Below are 19,436 nucleotides of genomic sequence, written 5' to 3'. Positions count from 1 at the left end.
CTACTCACTTTATGTATTTAGGTATTTTGCACATCTCAAATTACATAAGTAATTTCAACCAAGCATTTTCACAAATGATTTTCTGAATGGTTACCTTCAAAAGGAGCACTTGAATAATATGCACTACAGAATATCTCTTACAACTGCAGTATCTGCAGTAAAACCAAATGGTTAACCCTCTGATATTTTAAATCTGGGTGCACACATTTTAATATTTTCTCTCAATCACTATTTTCTGCTGCTTACCAGTGACTTTTTAAGAATCCAAAACCGAATATAAATCCCACATAGAAAAAGTTGAACAGTTCATATGCACTTACTCTTTTCCTCCATTCCTTTGGAATTCCTGTAGGTAACCTGGCTACAGCTTTCAGAGCATCATACCACTGCAAATAAAAACATATCTGAATGAATTCTGCAAACTATCTGAAGATTGTTCCTGCGTGAATAGCTACTGTAAGATTATTGGTTAGAAATACACAACGGTTTCAACAATTTTTATTCCATGAAAAGACTGATTTGTGCTGGTTTATGGTTTCATAGGTACTGCATCTGTATCTATTCCTACAAAGTTACACGTTGTAAGGATTGTACTGAAAGAGTTATAATTGTTAATGGTCAAAAGTCTATGATTGCATCTCTGAAATGTGAAGGAGAGTTCACGTGGAGGTTGAAATAGCTGGCACTGTTGAGTGGATGACCAAATTGTTTGATATGTGAGTAGCAGGTGGCTCTCATCTCAAAGTGTAATTGCAGCCGGGATAATTAGGACAAAGGCATCGGAATGTCTCTGACCAAATTTTATCTCCTTGACTGTCATGAGGATTTTGTTTATGGCCAAGAAGCATCATAATATGAGGGAGCTGCCACATCCTAGAGTGCTTTATGGCCTTATGGTGTCTATTACAGTGATGGATTGCCGTTTTTACCTTTTGACATTAGCAAATAATTTACACTGGTGACGTATGCCCTGCCTACCCTGTGTAGTAAGATGATTGGCCAAACTAGTTCTAAACTATGGATGAACCAACTTCAAATTGCACCTCTGCATGTATTATTCATGTGCCTAGATTTTGCGGTATAAAAAAGAGGGTTTACCCAAAAATCTTCAGATAGTGTGTTAAATTAGTTAGCATAAAGACTGCCGAAAGTTATCTCCCAGAGAAAGACACCTGATCAATACATGATTATTTAACTTGGTCACTGCTTTATCCAATAAATATTAGATATTGACCTATGTTCTATTGTTTGACAATCTGAATAATAAATGGTATTTGATTATAACCCTACAACTTTCAAATTTTCCAACAGGAGTCAAAAGGACTGAGGACATTAATTCGTAGGGACATTGAGGCTATTATAATGCTGCTACCATTTCTCTTGCAGAGATCAGTTAAATAGCAGAAATCAGAATTAAACCTGAGATCTCACTGCCCATAAGACATAGCCAATTCACTTTACAGTATATTCTGTGAAGCGCTTTGAGATGTCTCGATGACATGATAAGGAGCTATATGAAATGCAAGGATTATTATTATCATGGGATGGGCAAAAGCAAATGTTACACTCTTCTGTTATTATAATGCTCAGTCACACATTGAATGGTACATTTACCCACTGGGAAATAATACAAACTCTCTTTATTGAACAAGGTTAAACTTTAACAAGACAAAGCAATTGTAAATGACAGCTCCATTTGGATAGAATGACCTTTAAGTTTGTTAGCTTTTTCACAGATAGTGGGAGAAGAAATGATGCATTTCTATTTTTGATAACCATTCTAAATTTAACCTGAAGGCTGTGCTGTGTTTTCATACCCAAGCCTACACAGGTTTCATAGCGCAGAGGTTGGGTTTCTGCTCTTTGTGATAGTTATGGGAACATTATTAACATATCAAGCTGTCATGGTAAACAGCTTTCTTTTCCTAAAATAATGCTCAACTCAAACCCCCCACATGAAAGTGACTTAGTCCATAAAAAGTTAAAAAATGCAAAATTAAATAAAACATGTTTAGAAAAATCTGAGCTTAAATGTTAGCTAGATAAATAGATCAGAAAGCCTTTGTTTTTTTTAAAAAAACAAAGAAAATAATTAAATAATAGTTTAATTTGTGGGCAATTTTAATGCTTGAAAAGGGCAGATAACAAGGGTGTCAAGGGAGGTTTGTGAGGATAAATAAACAATGGACAAAATCATTATTTTAAACCCACAAACAATTTTAAAACTCTTTCTGAGTCATCCATAATTTAATTCGTATTCTATTGGTGACTCTGTTTAGATAGTGACATTAGAGTAGGTATTGGGGGGGCGAGCTTTCAGCCGCTCTGCCCAAACCCTCTGGAACTCCATCCCGCAGTCCCTCATCCTCACCCCCTCCTTTGCCTCCTTCAAGACCCAACTCAAGACCCTCCTCTTCGATCATGCCTTTGATCACCCTCCTTCCCCCCTATCCTCCACCCTCCCCAATCCCGACTCCAGGTCGGGTCTGAAACACTGAATGTCAGCGCCGTGGGATGTCCTCTCAACGTGAAAGGCACTATACAAATGTAATTTTGTTGTTGTTGTTGACACGGGGTATAGGAAAGGAACTGATTCCTTCTGTTCACTAACATTAACATTTTTTGCCAAGGAAAAGCTGCAACGTTGGGATATAAAATGCGATGTTTCTTAACATGTGTTAATTATTACTTAAATCTGTTAAGAACCATCACAATTCTAGTGGCTTCTGCACTGCCCAAACTCGTTGATAATTTTCTCCACCTTAACTTTGCCACAATTGTTTGGCACAATCATCATCACATCAAGTCGGTTAGGAAACATCACAGTTTTCACTCCTTTGTTTTTAGAGTTAAAAGTATTTACCTCATTCTGGCTACTAAGATTAGTGCAAAGTGCAAATGGCGTGACTGAGATTACCTCCTCTATTTACACAGTTGATCCTGGATAAATCCACAATTACAGTACAAGTTTTTTTTAGTATTAATTTGACCTGTTTTTGCTTCGAATTGATACAAACTCTGTCCTACAACTGGGCTAGTAAAACAGGTAAATGGACCTATTTTAGCCCCTGTGGCGCCAAGTAATAATAATAACCCTTCATTTGATATAGTGCCTTATTATGTCTTCGAGATATTTCAAAGCGCTTCGCAGAATATACTATAAATTGAATTGACTGTATATTTTGTGCATTTCGCCTGCAAAATATGCAGTCAATACAGCAAGTGTCCCACAAACAGTCACGGATTGAGTGATCAAATTATTATTATTATTTTTTGAAGGGATTATTATCTCCGGAAAAGCAATTCACTAATCGACTAACAACTGGGTTCCTGCTTACTGCTAGGTAAACAGAAGCATGTGGAGTAAGGAAACCTTTCGCCTTGCCTGGGAATCGAACCCAGATCCTATCCATTGCTAAGTGAATGCTCTAAGCACTAAGCTACAGGAGTCCACAAATAACCAAATTAAGTCAGTGTTTTAGACTTTTGCAGCCAATCAAGATATGTCTGTGTTAATTATAGCCATACCTGCTGAAAGCCATGTTTGCTCACAGATGGTTCGATTGTGAATTTCAGCTTTGTGTCAACACCTAAATGGAAGAAATTCAGGGCAAATATTAACATAAAGATACACACAATGGAAATGAACAGTTGAAAATAGCAGCGACCAAGAGGATTTAAGCTATTGAGTTAAAAAAAAACACGGTTAGTATCTGTTAATGTCACAGGAAATAATTTGCCGCGGCAAAACGAGGGATTTAAAGGTTTTAAAATAAAATCTACATTTTTCTTAAAAAGGCTGCCACATTTCACCCGCAAAACACATAGTCAATCCACATTACAATATGATCTGTGAAGCGCTTTGAGGTGTCACAACAACGTGACAAGGTGCTGAATCAAATGCAAGGGTTATTATTATTATTTATATGGAAACCGTTCGCATTCAGCATGTGAAAAGTGTGTTAACAGAGACGGGCAAATTGCACAATTTCCCAGTGAACGGTGCCCCACGTACTCGTATCGTGTTCTTGCAAGGACTGGGTATTGTTCTAGGGTATTGTTAGTTTTATTTTGCAGCCTCTCAGCATTGATGTAGCATGAATAATACATCAGGATGGCGCGGGGAAAGCTGGCTGATGGCACCGTATATCCATAAGGCTGATCCTTGACCTTTGCCACAGTCGGTCCTCTCGCCAAACTCGACCCTGTTCTGCGCTGTTCGAAAAACCGCAGGTCCTGAATTTTAAGGTCCGGATGGTGAATGTTAAACGTGACAGAAAAAAAAACCCCAAGAGATTTGCATCGATTCAGCAATTTTTTTTTTAAAAAAGAGGAAAAAAATGCTGGAGGGGCGAATTGAATTGATCATTGTCGCTAAAACCATAGGACAGACCAAAAATAAAGGATGATATTGATACCTTCTCTTCTACTCCCCAACTGTACTACACCCTGTACACATCTTTACTGGCGATGGATGGATGGGGGGGGGGGGGGGGGGGAGATAGGGAGGGGTGGTTGGTGGTGGTGGTGGTGGTTGTTGTTGTTGTTTGCGTTCGTTTGAAACAGATCGGGGTTGGGAATTCTGGATTGAACACTGCGGATCGGCCTGTCATTCCCTGTGTGACATCCTGGAGCAAACCCCCCCCCCCCCCCACCCCCTCCCCCGGGATCAGGCACCAGCCGCCCAGCGCCCGGGGCTGCAAACAGGGCTGATGTGAACAGCAGAACATTTGGGGCTGCTTCAACCCTCTCTCCTCTCCTCTCCATCCCTCCCTCTCTCCCTCCTTCCTCCCCGCACCTCACCTCCTGCTTTGCCCCCCCCCCCCCACCCCCCCCCCCACCCCCCCCGTTACCTGCATCCATTTGCCCGTCTCTCTCCCTGTGGCACTGTCAGCCTCGCCCACTCGCATCGGTCGGGCTCTGCCTTTCCGGGGCGGCTGCGTTTCCGCAAATATCTGGCTCTCAGGAGCCTGAAACCTAATCGGCTTTAAAAGACGCTGTCCCCCCCCCCCCCCCCCCCCCCACACACACACACACACCACACACCCACACACCCACCACCTTGGATTATACGGCGAGTGTTACATCCACGATCCGCCTCCGGGCTTCTGACACATCTCAGCAGAGCCAACACAGAGAGAGGGAGAGCGTGTGAGAGAAGTGTGAGATAGATAGCTCAGGGCAATCGTTACACCTCAGTCTGAAACCCACACACCTCAGCTGAAACAGCCCCCCCCCCACCCCCACCATGTGCAGCCCCCTCCCCCCCACAAACCCACTGAGCAGGGGGTTAAGAGGTGATCTACCCACCTCCTCCCCCCAAAAAAAACACAAACACACACACACACACACAAAGCCCATCACTGCTCCTGTGCTAACATCTTATTCACCAATTCCGACACCACTTTGCATGAGTTCCCCCCATTCCCACCTCCCTCCCCCCCCCCACCTCCCTCCTCCCCCCCCCACTCCCTCCCTCCTTCCCCCCCCCCACTCCCTCCCTCCTTCCCCCCCCCCCCCCCTCAGCTCAGTCAAGGCTACAGTCTGGTCCATCGCTTGTAACAATGGCAGTATTGCAAGCAATGAGAGCAGGAACAAGACGAGGGAGGGAGGGAGGGGTGGGTGGATGGGTGGGGGGGGGGGCATCATCACCTGGTTCCAGGGTGCAGAGCAGCCGGGGGGCTGTCCTGGCGATGGAGCTCCTTTTCTTAAGGACATTGCTGATGATGTTGGTCATCCCAGCCGTGCTCTGCCTTTTCAGGCACTTTCCAGCGCGTTTGGTGGAGGAGAGGGAGTGCCTTCCTTTTTTCATTCTGGATCCCGCCCTACAGGACCAACCGCCTGGAATGTCACTCCCTGGGATAGAGGGCTTCGGTTGAGGTGCCGATGCTCTCGGATGCTCTCTATATCCCGTCTTATTTATTTTTTTCTCTCGCAGGGTTTGTTTGCTCGACTGCTATTCAGCGTTTGCAAACCTTGCAGGCAATTTAACTCAACGATAGCAAAGGCATCTCGCAAACCTGGTTCGACGCGCACGTCCACTGTTTTCCAGATATCTGCAGTGCAGTGATAGTAACACGATCCTTTAACTGCAATCAGGGTAACCGCCCCCGTTATACGGCATCGGTGGGTGTACGTCCTGCCCATGAACCCACCACACCTCCACTGCTGTCAATACTGCCTCGCCCAGTGCGCAATTGCACAAGCAAACGTACCCCAGCCACTTAAAGCAGGAAAACCCGGTGGGGGGGGAGGCAGAGCTGCTATTTCAGGAAAGGGGGAATTTGCTTTTTATTTTAAAAATGCAAACCTCATACTCGGGAGGGGCTCTGCACTCAAATATTCTGGGCTGACACTTCAGGAGAGTGCTGGGGGGTGGTGCTGGATTATCAGATGTGAAGTTAAACCCAGATCCTGTCTATCTGTTTATAGTGGATGTTAAATATCTTATGGCACTGCTTAAAAGGAGAAGGATTTTTTTTTCTCCCGGTATAGTGGCCAACGATCCCTAAAAAAATGGTGATTCACTTCACTTGTTTAGGCAACATTGCTGTGCATAAATGGGCCTCCTCCTTCACCTACAAATACAGTCACTTGACAGTAAATCCCTAAAAACGCTTTGAGATGTCGTCCCGGTATGAAAAACTATACCAAATGCAAGGATTATTATTTATTATTAAAATCAAATCCGCTCAGCTAAGGTTCCTAATCCATTTTCATTGAAGAGGACTACTTTAGATTTGTTTTTACCTTTTGCAGATATACATGCACATAGTGGTGGATTAACTATGTGCTTTAAACTAGAAGGGAACAGCTACATCCTTTGGAAGCACTGTCTTATCCTCAAATATTTTCTGATCTAAAGTAAAATACCATTTCCATGGGATGTTCCATATAGATTTAGTGTTTAGTAAAACAATCCACGTTTACCATTCACTCTGGTAATTGCATTGCAAACAAAGGCAGAATATTATAGCTGCAATGTATAACTGCTATGGCAATTCAACTTATATAACAAACTGTATATGAAGCAATGATGACAAGGATGCTATCAGGATGCATCAACACTTGACTCAAACAATTCCACTTTGATTGATTGTGATTTGAAAACGTTTTTTCCTCATTTGTTTCTTCATGTTTTCAACAGAAGCAAGAGAAACTGTAACTCAGTCTCACTGCTCCTAGTTCACTGTGAAATAACTGTATCAAGTATGGTGCTGCCTACCAAATAGCTGACATGTATTACTCATAATCACTAAAGAAACTTTGACATATATTGGACTATTACTGGAGTTGCGGATGGGAGTGCTTGTAACTTTCAAACAGATCCATAGCAGCAAACAATGACTGCAGCAGAGAGGTGAAACATCAGGAATCCTATCCATAGCAGATGAGTAAGCTTGCTCAGGGCACATCATGGAAAGGCCTTTGATTCAATTTACAATTCTTGACAATCAACAAAAGATGAAAGAGCTGTGAAAAAATAGATGAGCTTGGTGATGGGCTGTTAGGTCATTATCACTGCAATAACTGAATTTCTTGAAACATATAAAAGCACAGTTACACAAAAAACAATGGCAATTCCATTGTCTCCAATACATTACAAGCTATGTATTTAAACCGATTTGTGGAGGTACTTTCCTCCAAGCTAACCTTGGAGCACCCTTGCGAGACATTAGCATAAATAATTCTGGTACACGGAAAAAGGAGATAAAACTAAATCTGGAGACAAATAGAAAAGTTTCCTCATATTTCTGAGCTGGGTAATTCCAATTCTACCTTATGTTGAATAGAACATATGCAATAAACTTATGTTGCAAAGAAATTACTGAGAAACTCCCTTCTTTGTGAACAGTGAAATTGGATCTTTAACATCCACCTGAACAGATGGTCATCTTAATGTTACATTCAAAAGACAGCACCTCCCAACAATGTAGTAGTCCCTCAGTATTGCACTGATCAGCCTAAATGATTAGCTCATATACTGAGTCTAAGATCTGTAAATTTCTAACCAGTGGTGTGTGTGTCACCAACTAAGGCAAACTGATGCTTATATCATCATAGTACATATAATACAAGGAAATCCTGCCCTGCATCAGAACTTGGTGGAGTCTTCAAAACAGTCTTGCTGACTAAATAATGGACAAAAAGACCAAGAGTAAAATCAGCTGGAATTCTGCACCATTATTTAGGATAATCAGTGACGGGATCCAACAAGTTCCAGCACAAGTTGAAACATACGATTTATCGGATCACACATCTATATGCATGTAACATCGTTATGTTCATAGTGCAATGATGTCAAGGAGCCTGACAAAAATTTACACTTCTTAAAATAAAAGCACAGTTACACAAAAACAATGCCAATGCCAGTGGCTCCACCTTAGCATTAACTCGAATTGCAGTAGGAACATAGGTTAAAACCAGTATCACAATACCCTAATTTATTACAAACCACATGGACCCAAGGACAAACTAGGTATAACTGCTCAATTTAGAACTGCCATCAATCACACTATTGCCTTTGTTCTGTATCCTTTTGTGAGGAATCTTATTAAATACTTCCTGAAAGTATGATTATGTGATATCAACCATATTATCATTATTCTCACACTACCTGCAATTGTGACTATGCAATCAGTTGGAACAAGACAATGAAGAAGAGTACAGTACACAAAGGTCATCATGTAGTAATGCAATGCCTGGACGATCATTCAGAAACACTACGTTTCCAAAAAAGCAACATTAATTGAGCAGAATTCTTCCTGCACAAGTTTTGGAAAGATGTCTTGAAGATGTACCCTCAGAAGGTTAGTTGCTTTAATGATTGGTATCTCTGCAGGGAATGTGACTACCTGTTTTGGGCTCATATTTAATCTGCTTAAACAAAATCAAACCCAAAGGATTTGTGCCATCAAACACTATTTACAGAAATAAAAGTAAAGTTAATTATGTCATCTCTTGAGGAAATCTTGAAAGAGGTTTTGCTGCAGCTCAGTTTTCCGTCTCATAATTTGCTTCAAGTTCTGTCAGTTTGGTGATGGCCAATGAATACTTAAATAGGAGCTGCTTGATGCAGGCTGGTTCTCTACCTCAGAAATAGAGATGAAATTGAGAATTTTCTCAGGTTGAAGTGCATCCGTGAAATCAGTAAGAAATACTGGTTTCATTCGTTCTACTTTTATTTCTACATCCTGGTGCATTGCATGTTCATTCTCTATTGTGTTTCCAAATGTGAGAAGCCCTTTGAACAAATGCTAATATTGCACTTCAAAGAACAATTCCATACTAATGTATTCTTTTAATGTGCTTCTACATTACTGTTATTTCTCTCCCAGTTATAGAACAAAATAGATTGAGCACAACCTGAAGACAATCTACAACAAAATACAGAGTCACTGCACTTTACAGAATATCCTGGAAAGTGCTTTGAGATTTTTTCTTGATGTGAACGGCGCTATATGAAATGCAAGGATTATTATTATTTTTATCAATAAAATAAATGCTTCCACCTGTACATTTAATTCAAAAGGCGAATAACTAAACAATGCAGAATTAAATTCATTCTCCTGAAAGAAAAGATGATACAGTATAGCAACAATATGACACAAAGAAATGCAACATTGATGCAATCAAATTGAATGTTTACTTATAGTTCATTTATAGTGAACATTCAATGTCACTTTAAAGGCCAAGATTTATAACACCAAAAGCAAACTAAATGGGCACTTTGATACATGCAGTGAACTATTATATCAAAATAGAACCTAAGTTAAAAAGATGTTTATTCCCAAAACCCAGAAAACCACTAAATGTTGATCTGCAAACAAAGTAACAAATGTAAAAAAAATTCAACCCCGCATGCTTTCGGTGTGAATAAAACACAAACATTATTATATTTACCTTGACACAGAGCACAGTCACGCTGCATGTTAATAAAAGACAATTTCATTGTTAACTCAGGAAATGTTTGACTTCTTTCACCAAAATGACACATGCAAGATGTGAATTCTGCACTATTTTGAATTTCTATTGTTGCTAACCATAGTATTGAGAAAAAACAACTATAAAATCTTATTAATCCTTATCAATATTAGCCATCTGGTAACTGTCTTAATTATATTTATATTTATACTTGTTTTGAATAAGCTTTGTCTGAACTAAATTTCCAATCCCCAAATTGCTGATCTCTTCAAGCTTTCACCTGACCTCAGAGAAATCATATCAAATTCATACCAATTGCTTTTAGTTCCTAAAACAAACCCTGACCATCAGATTCTCACACTATTAACCACATTTGCTATGGCATTAATACAGTACAAACAATTTGGGATATTTGACTGCGGGACATATTCAAATCAAACTGTTGCAAGCAAAAACAGGACATGGGGCAATGTATCAGATTTGGCTTCATTATAACTGTACTGAAGATAGGATGTCACCTTTGAATTTGCAGAGGGCTGAACTAACAAAAGATATTACATGGCCAATTTAAGCAGTAGGTTTGATGAAAAGGCACGAACTATACATTTTCATATTTTAGTAGGATGTCCCAATGACCCAGTGAGTAAATGCTGCTGTATTGCTAGTGCATATGAACCTGGAAGGTCCCAGGGTAAAAGGTGGCCTGTGATGTGTGTGTTGTACTCTTAATGAGTGCACAATCCGCAGTGCAAATGGAATCAAAATTATAAGGAGGTTTAAGGTAAGTCAACACTCACCACATCTGGACATTTGCTTTTGAGGCCTAACAGCAATTCTGTAGCTAGCTGTCAATCAGATTATATACTACCAATCCAATTTTTATTAGACATCACACAAGTCATAATGTGACCAAATGGTTGAATTTCAATGTAAAGAATTTTTTTATTGCTAGCAAATCCTAACAACATTATTTCATGGCAATAGAGTAAAGGCAAATCAAGCCTTTTAAGATTTGAAACCACTTCAAAATGTTGATTAACCCCATCCCTATTACAGTAAAGGTGTGCTTATTCTGTCTGATCAGTTAATAATGTTTTTGCTCCTTCTACTTTAATACTGTTACCTCTTAGAGACTAGTCCTATAAACCAAGTCACTATGTAAAACAGAAAAAAATGCTTTCATGTAAAGATTTTTCCCATTAATTTACAAAACAGCAATTTCACATCAGGCATACTTGTTCTCCCTATATCATGAAAAGTTACACAAAATATTGACTTGGAGCAAACACATAACATTCACTTGAAAACAGTGGTCAGATGGTTAAAATCATGTAATACTGTGAAATATAAACTCACAACCGAATATGTAAATTTTATAATAAGTGCCAAAAGTGACTAAAGAGATGTAATGCAGTTTAAAAACACTTACGTCTTTTCTGTGACACTGCCTGCAAACATGCTGTCACAATATCACAGTTCTTCTGTCGTTTATTCAAGAGATTGTCTTTTCTTTTTAATTGACGGATCAGCTTTGCGGATCGCACGGCAATTCTATACTTTATTTCTTCTACTATTCGCTTTATTTCCTCTGTATCTGTCAACAAGAGAACATACTTAGATATGGAGTAGTGCTGTTTCTATTTCTCAGTGGCTAAGATAAGTAAAGAAGTTTCTCAAGATCAATCTACTCATTGTATCATTGTAAATACAACCAATATATTCTGTGAAGTGGTTTGAGATGTCTCAACAGTGTGATCAGGCGCTATAATCAAATGCAAGGATTATTATTAATAAATTATTACTATTAATAAATACAAATTATTATTTTTTATCTCTTGAACTCTTCAGGATTGTTGAAAATAGTATTTCCTCCTCTTAGAACACCTGGTAAAATGCTCACATTTCAGATTTAATCCATTTACAACTCTCAGTTAATATGATTATTGTTGAAGTCCCTCACTTTCATGCCACCATAGCATCAAGTCCAAGGATGGCACCTGATAGGGTTACTTATTCATTTGTTGTGCAGAGTGCGTGTCCACTTGGGGCAAGGAGGTGTAGAAAGAATCAAGAGTAAGACACCCACATTAGATGCTTAATGGGAAACGTTTTCAAATCTGATCAGCAAGGTTATTGTTTAAAATAAAAAAAGCATTCAAATTGACTTTAAATCCTAAAGGGACACACTTTCCAATTGCATTGCCTGAAGCCCTGCTTTTGTAGGGAATAATCCATTAACAAGATGGGGATCTGAATTCGTCCTTCTCCCTCTCTCTGTTATTTCTCTCTATTCTGTCCCTTTCTAAATGAGAGACCTGAGTTCAATCCCAGGCAGGTCAGGGCGAAACCTTGGGCAAGTTTCCTTACTCCACACGCCTAATAATAATCCCTCCAAAACCAAAACCAATAATAAAATTGGTCATTTTCAATCCACGACTGTTTGTGGGACATTGCTGTGCGCAATTGGCTGCCGCGTTCGCCCACAAATATATACAATCAATTCACTTTACACTGTGTTCTGTGAAGCGCTTTGGGACGTCCTCCCGACGTGAAAAGCGCTGTATCAAATGCAAGGATTATTACTATTACATTATTATTACTATTATTTGCGTAACTCGCGATCGTCCACAGTGCGGTCAAAAAAAGGGCAAGAAACATGACATTGTCAAGAAGGTGTTTGAACAGGTACTGGAGTTTGAATGGGTTTGTTATGGGGGGCAACATTTTAGGGAAAAAAAAGATTGTTACAGAAATAATCTCTCTGAATGACTAATTCCCCCCCTTCCCTCCCTCTACCTCTGTGAAAACAAGACACTCACTTACAGGGCACGAATTAACTCGGGAGTTAACTGCTGTCGGATCAGCAATGACATCGCTACCTGTTTGAGATCCGCTGAGACGGAAGACTTTTAATAACTACGTGTATCATCGCTACTCCACTTCAGAACAAGTCCGACGAGGGAATTACATCCACGTAAGCACTTCTACCTCCACACCTTTGCAGGCGGTGAAGTCACACGGAAACCGAATCCACCTCCGGGTTGGTTTGGCACCGTACGAAAGCTGTTCCCACTTCCCAGTGGTTTGCACCATTGACCATCCAACCAGGAAAATAGCCCTGACCCCTCTCTCTCTCTCTCTCTCTCTTTTTTTGACAGTCGTAATAAAAGGCACGAGTTTTCCTGTCCTGTCCTGTACTGTACTGTGCACTGTTGAGTGTCTCTCGTCTGTCTTAACGCGTTCTCCTTCGACTTTGTTACTCCATTTTGCACTTAAGTCCCTTCACTGAGATAAACCTCCCGTTTCTACCCAAATGTGGGTGAGATGGTAAAGGAGCGCACGATGTGGATGAATGTGGACACAGTTGTCTGGCAATCGGTTTCCTTGGAAGAAGAGCTGTGCACATTGATATCCCCTGGATACAAGCAACACACAACACACACAGCACACACAACACACACACATACACAGCACACACACCACACACATACACAGCACACACACCACACACACACACACAGCACACACACACACACACACACACACAGCACACACACACACACACACATACACAGCACACACACACACCACACACACACACAACACACAGCACACACAGCACACAACACACACACAACACACACAGCACACAACACACACACAACACACACAGCACACACACAACACACACAGCACACACAACACACACACCACACACATACACAGCACACACACAACACACAGCACACACACACACACCACACACACAACACACACACACACCACACACACAACACACACACACACAACACACACACAGCACACACACAACACACACCATACACACAGCACACACAACACACACACACAACACACAACACACACGTACCTTTCTGCTCCAGGTACTGCATCTGCTGCTTCGCGCTGCGCTGCTCCTGGAGTTCCTGCAGGAAGGTGGATCCGGAATTACTCCTCCCCAGAAGGGCGTCGGAGCTGGAGGTCTCGGTGGAGCTGTCCACGCTGTCGCAGCTCCGGCTGCCGCACGGGTTGGAGTCGTACAACTCGATCAGCAGCGAGTCCATGATCGAGGAGGTCCTCCGGTGGCCGAGGAGCGCTCGGTCCGACCGCCTGTCGCCGCCCCGCTCCGGGGGGGGGTCCGGGGAGCCCCCGACTTTGGCCCAGTGCAGCGAGTGCAGGGCGGTGGGCGACACGGACCGGGGCACCGACCCCGCCGGGGCCGGAGGGACGCTGTCGGTGCCCTCGCCCGCCGGTCGGCCGTCCCTCGCCGCTCCCGGGGGTCCGCCGGTCTGCACCCACTGCTGGAAGCCGGAGAAGACCTCCGAGAGGTTGGCCACCGGGTTCACGAAGCTGTCGGTTTCGCCCTCCGGGCAGCGGCCGGGGCCGGGGCCGGGGGTCCGGAGCGCGCGGTCGGGGCCGGGGGTCCGGAGCGCGCGGTCGGGGCCGGGGGTCCGGAGCGCGCGGTCGGCCATGGTTCGCCCCCTCGCGCCGCTGGACGACTGCCGCGGACTCTCGAGGTCATGGCCCACAGCGAGCGACAGGTGGGGAGGGAGGGAGACAGGGAGGGAGGGAGGGAGGGAAGGAGACAGGGAGGGAGAGAGGGAGGGAAAGAGAGAGTGAGAGAGTGTGTGAGAGAGAGAGTCAGTGAGTGAGAGTGAGAGTCAGTGAGTGAGTGAGTGAGAGAGAGAGAATGAGTGAAGTGAGAGAGAGAGTGTGTGTGAGTGAGTGAGAGTGAGTGAGTGGGAGAGAGAATGAGTGAGTGAGTGAGTGAGTGAGAGAGAGTGAGTGTGTGTGTGTGTGAGTGAGTGAGAGAGTGAGTGAGAGAGAGAGTCAGTGAGTGAGAGTCAGTGAGTGAGAGAGAGAGAATGAGTGAAGTGAGAGAGAGAGAGGGTGTGTGTGAGTGAGTGAGAGAGAATGAGTGAGTGAGAGAGAGAATGAGTGAGTGAGTGAGAGAGAGTGAGTGAGTGAGTGTGAGAGAGAGAGAGTCAGTGAGTGAGAGAGAGAGTCAGTGGGTGAGAGAGAGAGAGAGAGTCAGTGAGTGAGAGAGGATGAGTGAAGTGAGAGAGAGAGAGAGAGAGTGTGTGTGAGTGAGTGTGAAAGAGAGAGAGAAAATGAGTGAGTGAGAGAGAGAGAATGAGTGAGAGAGAGAGAGAGTCAGCCCGTGGTCCGGGAGAGTTCCGGGTTCCACACCATTCCTCATCCTGGGGACAGCCTCAAAACCACAGCACTCACTCTCTCTCTCTCCCTCCCTCCCTCCCTCCTTTCCTTCCTTCCTTCCTTCCTTTCATTCTTTCCCCGCAGCACTCATTTCTTTAGCGGCCTGAGCACAGCAGAGACATTTTTTTGTGTGTGTGTAAATTTTTTTTTATCTCTGGCCATCGGAGGGAGGGAGGGAGGGAGGGAGTGGGGGGGAGGGAGGGAGGGAGTGGGGGGGAGGGAGGGAGGGAGGGAGGGAGTGGGGGAGGGGGTGGGGGGGAGGGAGGGAGAGGGGGGAGGGAGGGAGTGGGGGTTAATGGTGCCTTCCAGAGGCGATATTGCCCACAGGTAAGATTCGCTTCGACGCACAGAACCACAACTTGGGGGGAGAGAAAGAAATGGGAAAGCAATCATTCTCAGATCACCCAGGAGAGATGTGGGGGGGGTTAAACCCCACCAGCTAAATGCTTAGTATTTGGAATAACTTCTGTCCAAAAAGCACCTTTTTTTTCATTTAAATGCTTTGCAACGTTTAGCATCGTGCCTCCCGACGTGAAAAGCGCTATATCAAATGCAAGGATTATTATTATTATTATTATTAGGTCAGGTTACTTCTTCAGTAGCGAATCCATCGTGTTAAAATAAATGTGTTGAATACAATCTAGATTTCCCCTCCCCACACAAACATGTCCCTATGTTAATACAAACACTGGCATTCATTAGGGGCTGATTTTTGTCTTACATCATGATGATCTGATATGAATAATGTTGCATGTACACCAACACTTTAAGGATGATAATAATAATAATCCTTGCATTTGATATTGCGCTTTTCATGTCTTTTAGACGTCTCAAAGCGCTTCACAGAATATACTGTAAAGTGAATTGACTATATTTGTGGGCGAAACGCAGCAGCCAATTGCGCACAGCAGTGTCCCACAAACAGTCATAGATTGAAAATGACCAATTTATTATTGTTTGTTTTGGAGGGATTATTATTAGGCGTGTGGAGTAAGGAAACTTGCCCAAGGTTTCGCCGTGACCTGCCTGGAATTGAACTCGAGTCTCTCGCTTGCAAAGCGAGTGCTCTAACCACTGAGCTACAGAATGAATTTGATTCTATTCTATCCAGCTATCTGCTTTTTTTTGTGTATATGTGAACATACTTATGTATCCAAATGAATTCAATTCCCCACAGCAACTCTCCGCTATCATTCTGGGAGGTACTCTGAGAGTTGTAGGCGTTTTAATTTAAACGCCAGAGCATGTTATCAGTGCTTCCCTGTTTTGTTATAGGGAACACTGTTATGATTTTAGGAAATCCGTGATAACGTCCTTGTTGAGTCAATTTTACAGATTGTTTTCAGTTTTGCACTGCTGAAAATCGTCTCTTTGGGTAGAATAAACACCTCAGTTGTTTTTACACCAGTCTCCGGGACTTTCTGAATACAATTAAAAAAATAACTCCGGGATGAGGCCTTAATTTGAAAGGTAATATATTAATTTCAGACTATTTTCAAACCTGGATTTGTTGTGGAACTTGTTTTAGAGAAAGAGTGCATTTTTCTGATGTACAGTAGTTGTACGATGAGGAGTTTGAAGCTATGCTAAAGTTGAAACTCTCTTAAAAAAGTTTCTATTTTCAGCAAGAAAGCAATCCACAATATAAGCACTGTACTGCACTGACAACTACTTGCTATTGTCTCGTCTTTCAATGTGAGTACCCCCTTCCTTGCTTGTCTCTGACATTTTTTTCCGCTGTATCCACAGGGTGAAGATGCAGCATATAATATGACATACTTTTTGTTTATCTTATATATTTTATAATAATCCTATAATAATCCCTGCTTTTAATACAGCGCCTTATCACATCATTGAAATGTCACAGCGCATCACGTAATATATTGTAAAATGGATTGACTGTGTATTTTGCAAGCGAAATGTGGCAATCAATTGCACACAGCAATGTCCCACAAACAGTCGTGACCACTTTGTTTTTGGAGAGGTTATTACCCATGGAAAGTGACACACCAGTCGACTAACAACTAGGCTCCTACTTACTGCTAGGTAAACCGAGGCATGTGGAGTAAGATTTCACCCTGCCTGGGAATCCCCACTTTCAAATCCCACCTAAAGACCTTCCTTTAATGATCGTGCTTACGGTCACCTCACTACTCCCTCTCCCCCTCACTCAGGATCAGACTCCGCCACTGTTAAGCAGTTGGTGTTGTTGTTTAATCCAAACCAGTGCAGTACTTTGTTCAGTGTTACTATAAAAATCTAATTCACTCTGCACGTCAAATAGGTCTGGGAGTAAACTGCCTACCTGGCATCTCACCAGAGCATGATGCATGATACAGGGAAGTAATATATAAAAAAAATAACTAGAATCAATAAATAAAACTATTTAAGGAAGCTGAAAAATTATAGTATGTATGTGGCAACAGCTCCGCTGAGTAAAACAATGTTGAGATCTGTTTTGCAGTGTTTCTTAATGGGATTCTTTAAAAGGAAATCTGGATTACACATATGGAGTCTCATCCTGGTTACTGAAAATGTGTCATGCTGACCCATGGGAACTCCACTTCAACACAAGCTATTTTTGGGAACAGAACTCCTGCAAGCTAATGGGAATTCTAAAGGAAGTCTTTTCGGACTTCTTTTACAGAGCATTCACTTAGAAGATTAACTGGTCAAATATTTAGATTTCTGGGAGGGGCCTTTATTTCCTGCTGATAAGGCAGTTGTCTTTATATTTGCTATTACAGGCTGGGCATGGGTCTGTGTTGCCACCTAGTGCTTGAATTTAAAAGTCAATGTTTCAGTTCATTGGTTCCAGTTCATTCTCAATGAAAGAGCTGCTGCAGTGACATTTTCAGGGAGTCCATGTTACATACAACAACTTGGATTTATATAGCGCCCTCCACGCCGGACGGCGTCTCAGAGCGCTTCACAGTAACGGATCCCAGGGCCGAGCCAGGGGGAGGGGGAGGAAGATAATCAAAGGCGCGGTCGAAACAAAAGGTCTTCAGCCGAGAACTGAAAATAGGAAGAGGGGGTGGCGAGGCGAAAGGAGTGAGGAAGGGAGTTCCAGAGCCTCCAGGCGTAGTGGCTGAAGACACAGCCGCCGATGGTGGAGCGGAGGATTCGGGGGAAAAGGAGGAGGCCAGACCTGGTGGAGCGAAGGCAATGGGGCACTGTTGTGAGGAGAGAGGTCAGAGAGGTAGGGGGGTGCAGAGGAGTGGAGGGATTTGAAGACAAGAGTGAGGATCTTGAAGTTGAGATCATCCCACTCGTACATCTCCAATAAGTCTGAAAGTATGCCCTATTATGTCGGACAAAAAACGAATAAAGAAGGGTGGAGTTCCAGAGGATGGGAGCAGAGAGGTTGAAGGCCCAGCTACTGATGGTGGCGTGGCAGGGCGGGGGACATGGAGCAGGCCAATGCTCACCAAGCAAAGGGAGTGTTTCTTGTAGAACGTTCAAGAAATATCTGTTAAGAACTCCAAGATGCTACACTGCATGAAGCGCGCTATATAAATACAAGTTGTTGTCCTAGCTGGACAAGCAAGAGGAAATTCACCAGACGGTGCTTTCATTGACAAGATATGCTGGTTAAACTCCAGCAGTAGCCCCAACACACATTCTGGGGTCCCAAGCCAATCTACTTCTATTACTCTGTACTCTCCATTTCAGACATAGGGAATTTCCATATATAGTTGGCATGCATGAAACTCAGTCTGGTTTGGATACTCTTCAGCAATGGTGATGTTTTCCCGCATGTGTCAAACACCCGGCTGATCAAAATAAAAGACTGCACAAAGGTATATGCCTTTGAATAAAACAGGAGAGAGCGGAGGTGAAAACACTTAGTTTTAGTTCATTTACTTTACACAGGGTGCGAAACATGTAGAAGAGAGTACTCAGAGAGGCAGATTGTGTCAGCGCATTCAAGAAGGAATTGAATATTTATTTGGCAAATAACTGGATTGAGGAGCCTGTGATCTTCTTGGGACCAGTCAGATTATGGGACCAGCCAGAAGGACTGTTATGATCTCTGGTAACAATAACTCCTTTCTGTGTGTCTCACTGAAAAAAAATTATACATAACACCATTTTAGTGGTGGTGTGGTCTATGAGCAGAGACTGGAGGAACTGAGACCTTTTCTGCTGCAACAAAGATTTGGGGGTGACCTGACAGAGGTCTTTAAAATTCTGAGCAGTTTTGATAGAGTCAATAGGAAGAATATTATTTCTACTGGTCTGTGAGTCAGTGACCAGAGGGCATCGATTTAAGT

At 42.6% G+C, this 19,436-nt stretch overlaps 1 protein-coding gene across 3 annotated transcripts in view; it reads right to left on the bottom strand.

Moving 5' to 3' along the window:
• Window positions 1–13,034, bottom strand: part of tbc1d30 (TBC1 domain family, member 30) — a 38,383-nt gene extending 25,349 nt beyond the window's left edge. Inside the window, exons 1-4 of one of the 3 annotated variants that reach the window (XM_007904938.2) lie at window positions 12,921–13,034; window positions 11,354–11,518; window positions 3,529–3,590; window positions 321–386 (exon numbers count right to left, since the gene is read on the bottom strand). In XM_007904938.2, the coding sequence (XP_007903129.1) occupies window positions 321–386; window positions 3,529–3,590; window positions 11,354–11,518; window positions 12,921–13,017 (390 nt within the window). In that variant the 5' untranslated portion in view covers window positions 13,018–13,034. Of the gene's footprint in view, window positions 1–320; window positions 387–3,528; window positions 3,591–5,652; window positions 5,871–11,353; window positions 11,519–12,920 lie in introns of those variants that run through there. The other 2 variants (XM_007904940.2, XM_007904939.2) reach the window with 2 other exon arrangements.
• Window positions 13,035–19,436: the final 6,402 nt, after the last annotated feature.

The sequence above is a fragment of the Callorhinchus milii genome, unplaced genomic scaffold (assembly GCF_018977255.1).
Source record: "Callorhinchus milii isolate IMCB2004 unplaced genomic scaffold, IMCB_Cmil_1.0 Scaffold5, whole genome shotgun sequence".
Classification (NCBI taxonomy): domain Eukaryota; kingdom Metazoa; phylum Chordata; class Chondrichthyes; order Chimaeriformes; family Callorhinchidae; genus Callorhinchus; species Callorhinchus milii.
This window is presented reverse-complemented; position numbering and strand designations above follow the sequence as displayed.